General features: G+C 40.3%; 1 protein-coding gene across 1 annotated transcript; it reads left to right on the top strand.

Annotated features, from left to right (window-relative positions):
• The first annotated feature begins 2,904 nt into the window (after positions 1–2,904).
• Positions 2,905–4,338, top strand: LOC141620650 (uncharacterized). Its single transcript, XM_074437466.1, has one exon. The coding sequence runs from the start codon at positions 2,905–2,907 to the stop codon at positions 4,336–4,338; it is 1,434 nt and encodes a 477-aa protein (XP_074293567.1).
• The last annotated feature ends 1,809 nt before the right edge of the window (positions 4,339–6,147 follow it).

Raw genomic sequence — 6,147 nt, 5'->3', positions numbered from 1 at the left:
ATAATAATAGAAAATCACAACGGTTTCATAACCAATTAACCTTTTTATTCACTTTTTTCATAATAATAGTAGAACGCTACATAATAAAAATGATGCAAAAAAAAAAATAGGCTAGGATTCTAAAAACCCCACCTTCTTATTACGAACAATAATAATAATAATAAATAATATCAAAGACTTAGGCTATTCTTCCATTTTCCCTTTGCCTTTGTCTTTTTTATCATATTTTTTATCTCGACCTCGAGCCGGGCACTCCCGTGCTATCTCAGACCTGATCACCAACGGTCTCTCTCGTGGTATAGCCTTGCCACTTCTATCAACCACCTTTTCAACGGCAGGAGAAGTCTTCGGTTTCTTCGAAGGATGAACAACTCGAAACCCGGCTTCTTCCTCTCCCTCAGTCAAATGCTTTTCTTTCTCCTTTTCTACATCATGAACCTTGTAGTCAACAGGCTCGCACTTCCTCAATCTCTCGCGCTCCTCCGGAGTAGTAGCTTTCCTCCACCGCAAGTAGGAATCCGACACCCATAGAGCACTAACAGAAGAGTTTAGGAACCACATGTTTCTTTGAGCCCATTTGGTGGCCCACTCTCTTCGTCTCTCTGTAGTAAGCGCCATAGCAGTCTGCGGGACAGTATCAAGCTTTGGAATTGTCTGCTTCAATCCAACCTGCCTCATCAACCTCTCCGGGAAGATGCATATCATAAATTCCAAGCCAGGAATGCGCACCGATCGGGTAGGATCCAAGGACGATACTCCAGTGACAGATTTGAGATGCCACCATGGTACGATCCATCTAATCAGGGGACCATCCTCGCTCTTCAGCTTGTTCTCCCAGTAGTTGCAGACTCGAGAAAAGTCCACCATGTAGAGCCTTGTCCTCATGGCGATTGAGCGAGCATGATAAGCAGGAACATTAACTGGGGGCTCGATCAATCAAAGACGCTCCATAAGCCAGACCTACCAAAAGCAGGCATTAGAACAAAAAAAAACAAAAAAAAAAAACAAAAAAAAACGAAAAGAAAGAAAAAAAAAAACGAAAAAAAAAGAAGAAGAAAAAAAGCTTTGTTCTTTTACCTGCAAGATGATGGGACTTCCCAAATAAGAAAGGTCACGGTTGGCTTTCCTCTTATCTAACTCCAACAGGATCTCTCCTAAACACAGGCAAGCTGGGCTCCTGCGCAGCTCAGTTTGCTCAATTAAGCTCAAATAACGAGGATCACCTCTCAAATCCTCATCAACATGCCCTTGAAGGACATATACATGCAGTAGGCAAAACCCGAATGCCCTTCGCCTTACGACATAAGAGATAGTGGGATCTGCCCTATTTATGAATCGATCAATGAAATCCAGCATTCGCAATCCCTTTGAGGTCACAAGACGGTCCACCTCAGCTCTTGTCAACCCATGCAAATCTCTAAACTTGTTCTTATACCCTTGGGAAGTGGAGGGTATGGCAGACAAATGTCCCGGGTCCCAACCGCCGCACTACAACAATGCACATCTTTAGTGGCATTTATCTAGTGGCAAAAAAAGAAATGTCACCCTAATTATATTTAAGGTGGCATTTAATTTGACAAATGTTGTAAATGCAGTCATGAACTTTTCTTTTGGCTCCGCGCGCATACACTTTCATTTGCCGCTCTTCTACTTTTATTTTTTTCGTTCTGCTGTATTTCATATACTCCGTATCATTACCCCTGCCAAAGAACAAAGTTTTTCTCTTAAAATAAAAACTTATCTCTCCTACTACACTAACCCCTAACTCCATATTTGGATTGAAGCTATTGCAGGTTTGCTCTTCTCACTTCCTCTTTGTTTTAATAATCAATCTATCTTCCTAATTCATTTGAACATTTTTGTGATAATTTGTCAATTTGTTTGATTTCATTTGTTAAACCTTTTGTCAATTTCTAATTCTATTGTTACACCAAAAATTACTTCTTTCATTTTTTTTTATTGTGGTTTAATTTGTTAGATTGTTTGGTACTTGTTAATGGCGATTGAAAGTCGGTTGTGTTCAGAACCCGCCGATTTTGCTCCTTTATTTATAGATCCAGGATGCCAAAGAAAGTGATAGAGTTGAGCTCAGACGGTCTTAAACTCAAACCTCTTATAGTCCCCTTTTTCATTTTAATATATTCAAATCGATTGTGATTTGTGAGTACATCTTAACTTAAAACCGTATGAAACAATAATCTGTAACATTTTGGTTCGTATCTTATCTTTTTGTCCCTTTTTATTTATTTTTGGAGTCTTTGAATATGGCTTGTTAGGCTGGGGCTAAATCGCCAAATAAAGCTGTTTAAGAGTGATTTTAATTGATTTGTGTATTTAAGCTAATTAGGTTTTCGGAATAGGTGATGTTCATGCTGATATTTGAGCTAGCTGTTTTCTACTGGAATCTTGATCTGTATATAATAGAGCCGTTGCCCATCATCAAATGAGCCGTTGGCTCATATCTCATAAACAAGGCAAATATTGTGTGTATAGTTTTATATTATTCCGTTTCCGTAAATAGCGATATTCTTATTGTATATATAAAGTCTCTCCTCCATGTACAAAGACACAATTCAACTGAACATAATATAATTTCCATCATATACGAATTCTAATATGGTATCAGAGCCAGTGTGACCGAAGGTCACGGGTTCGAATCCTGGCAACCTCAAAACCCCACAAAAACCCGAAGTGGAAACCGAGCACACGGTCCGGGGGAGCCAGTGCATAACTAACCACTCTTCAAGCCCAACGGGCATTTGAGTGAGGGAGCGTAATAGGAATATTTATAATAGTTGGGCCTCAACCATCACCTTAAGGTTTTGGTTGAGTTGGTATTAGGTTCTAGGTTTTAGCGGTTAATAAAACCTCCGAACTTGTTCTCTGCCGTCATTGACAAACACGATGACGAATTCCTCGAACACTGAAAACGCTAGTGTCGACGCCAAATCAAATCCATCTTTCTCCATTGTTCCTGTTGAAAATCCAGGAGCCAATATCACTCAAGTTCTGTTCACCGGCAATAACTACGACGATTGGTCTCGCACTTTTCGACTCGCCCTCCTCGCTAAGGGGAAACTCGATTATATCGACGGGACCATATACAAACCTTCGACCTCTGATCCGGATTATAAGTCATGGCGATCCGTGAATGCCCTTGTTTGCGCTTGGATATTCAATTCCATCGACCCTGACTTGCGAACGTCAATTTCTCTGCGTGACGAGGCGACTCAACTTTGGGCCGACATCAAACAACGATTTACTCTGGTAAACGATGCTCATATCTATCAATTAGAAAATGATATTATGAATTGTAAGCAGGGACCAACGAAAACTGTTATGGCGTATTACGGACGCATCAAGAAACTATGGGACGATCTCATTGCGAGTGACGCCTTTCCAGTTTGTGAGTGCAATCCTTGCACCTGTAATCTGGTTCATCTCCTTAACCGACTTCGCGAAAAGAAACGGGTACGTTCCTTCCTTATGGGCCTCGATGCTCGATATGCTGTTTTGCGCTCTCACATTATCGGGGCTGAATCGTTACCTTCCTTGAATCAAATATACAGCCGTCTTCTTCAAGAAGACGGTATGCATACCACACTCAATACTACCTCCAATGACTCTCGACCCGACCCAATGATATATGTTGCCCATGCCTCTTATGGACCTCGTAACACAGAGGGAGGGGGTCATGATTCCAGAACACGTAAGGCTTCTCGCAGTGATAGTCTTACCCCTGCTAAACCACCTACCCCTAACCCTCCTAAACCCACCTACTTAGCATGTAAACGACCAGGCCACTCGTTTAAGTCCTGCTTTCGCGTCACCGGCCTGTTTCCCGATTGGTGGGGAGATAGACGACGGGACCGTATTTATATTAGCCCGGATGCTACTGATTTGAGTCAAGCCATTTTTGTCCCTGATCCGCGGTTTAAAAACAAACGAAAATCGAACACTGCTCCGCGTATTAATATGGTAAGTCAAGTGGGTTCTCAAGACCCTTCATCCTCCTCGACTCTTTCCACTCTCGACAACATTGATTTAAACAATCTCAATGCCGCCGAACGTGCTGAACTGACTCGGTTATGGCAGTCCCACAAAGCCTCGTCCGCTGATCGTCTCAATGGTAATGTACCTATTTTCTCTTGGATTATCGACACAGGGGCATCCCACCACTTGTCGGGATGCCTTTCACATTTTTCAAATATTCGTACTATCTCGCCTTTATCTGTCGGCTTACCTAATGGTGACCTACGCAATGCGGAGATATTATATTGTCTCCTCGGCTTGTCCTTAAAAACGTCCTATATGCAGCCAGTCTTCACTGTCACTTAATTTCGGTATCTAGCTTACTTCTTGATGACAGCTTAACTATACAATTTTCTCATAATTTATGTGTAATTTAGGACCGTTCCTCGAAGATGGTGATTGGTGCGGGTGAGCAGCACGAGGGACTCTACTATTTAAAAAGCGTTCAAAACGACGAAGCTAAAGCTTTTATGGTAGAGTCAGTCGATAAAACCGAACTTTGGCATCGAAGGTTGGGGCACCCCTCCTCCAAAATTTCTCGTTTTATTCCTTTTTTGCATAATAATTCTAAGACAAGTTCTTCGTTTCATAGCAAAACTTGCGAGATTTGCCTTCGTGCAAAACAAACTCGCGAACATTTTCCGTTAAGTATGAATAATGCCTCTGCTATTTTTGATTTAATCCACTGTGATCTTTGGGGTCCGTACTCCGAAAATGGGTCATGTGGCTCTACTTATTTTTTAACTATAGTCGATGATTTTTCACGATCTACTTGGGTCTTTTTGCTACGTCACAAAAGTGAAACTCGTCAAAAAATATTAAATTTCTTTGCTTTGGTTTACCGTCAATTTAATCGAAAAATCAAATGCTTACGCACTGACAATGGAAGTGAATTTTCATGCCTTAAACGTTTTTTTGATGAAAATGGCGTCATTTTTCAAACCTCAAACGTTGACACTCCTCAACAAAACGGTCGTGTAGAACGAAAACACCGTCACATTTTAAACGTCGCTCGTGCTCTTCTTTTTCAAGCATCGTTACCCATTTTCTTTTGGGGGGAGTGTGTACTCACAGCTGTTTATTTAATAAATCGAACACCCTCACAACTTCTCCATGGAAAAACACCGTATGAACTTTTATTTAATAAACCACCCCCGATGGACCACATGCGAATTTTTGGTTGCCTTTGCTACGCAAAGTCTATCAACCGTAGCCGGGCAAATTTGCTTTCAAAAGTCATAAATGCGTTTTTATTGGGTACCCTTTTGGTAAAAAGGGCTGGCGTGTCTATGACCTTGACACGGGTTCATACTTCGAATCCCGTGACGTTGTTCTTTCTCGAAGACCAGTTTCCTTATGCTGCCATGAATATGTTAGGTTCATATACCTATTATTAGACTCCTCTAATAGTGAACTAATTAACTTCTTAATTATTTGTTCTTTAGATCTAGTGCATACATAACAAAATGTAAGATTTATAAGAAAAACAATGTCCCCTTACATTGTTATATGGTTCGAAATATAGGGCACAGGTAAGGTCACCTTCCTTCACTTGTTCTTGAGCTTAATGTGATGGATGATCCTCCAAGATCCCAAGTATAGAAATCCTCCTTAGATTGCACCCAAGACTTACCCTTAAACTAGTATACTAATTAACTAGATTATTATACTAGTACCCTTAAAATGATTCTAATATTATTACTATTACTACACTAGTAATGTTGTTAGAACACACTTGGTTGATAATGCCAAGTTTCATTGTTATTTAATTATTTGCTTCTTAGTTATAATGTTTAGCATTTGAAGCACTCAATGAATTTCCAAAGATGGTTCAAGAATGATCAAGATAAAGTTATGACAAGAAATCCCTTAACCTTAGTCAAATGTTGTAAACGATTACAAATGCTTAGTGATTGAAGCAATCAAATGGACTCTCAAGACGACTTAACATGATCAAGATGAAGTCAACAAGAAGTCAAGACAATGATATGATCCTAGCATTAGTCGACAAATATAAGAGTAAGTGTAACATTCTCATTTACGTCAAGTGGCTGCAAAACCATGCAACAGTGCACTGCACCGTGGTTTCTGATACTACCGTATGGAGGACTTTTA

The sequence above is a fragment of the Silene latifolia genome, chromosome X, assembly GCF_048544455.1.
Source record: "Silene latifolia isolate original U9 population chromosome X, ASM4854445v1, whole genome shotgun sequence".
In the NCBI taxonomy this organism is placed as follows: Eukaryota; Viridiplantae; Streptophyta; class Magnoliopsida; order Caryophyllales; family Caryophyllaceae; genus Silene; species Silene latifolia.
Note: the sequence above shows the minus strand (reverse complement) of the source record. Positions and strands in the feature narration are given on the sequence as shown.

Coding starts and splice junctions, on each gene's coding strand:
- LOC141620650 (XM_074437466.1), top strand. CDS start 2,905: ATGACGAATTCCTCGAACACTGAAAACGCTAGTGTCGACGCCAAATCA.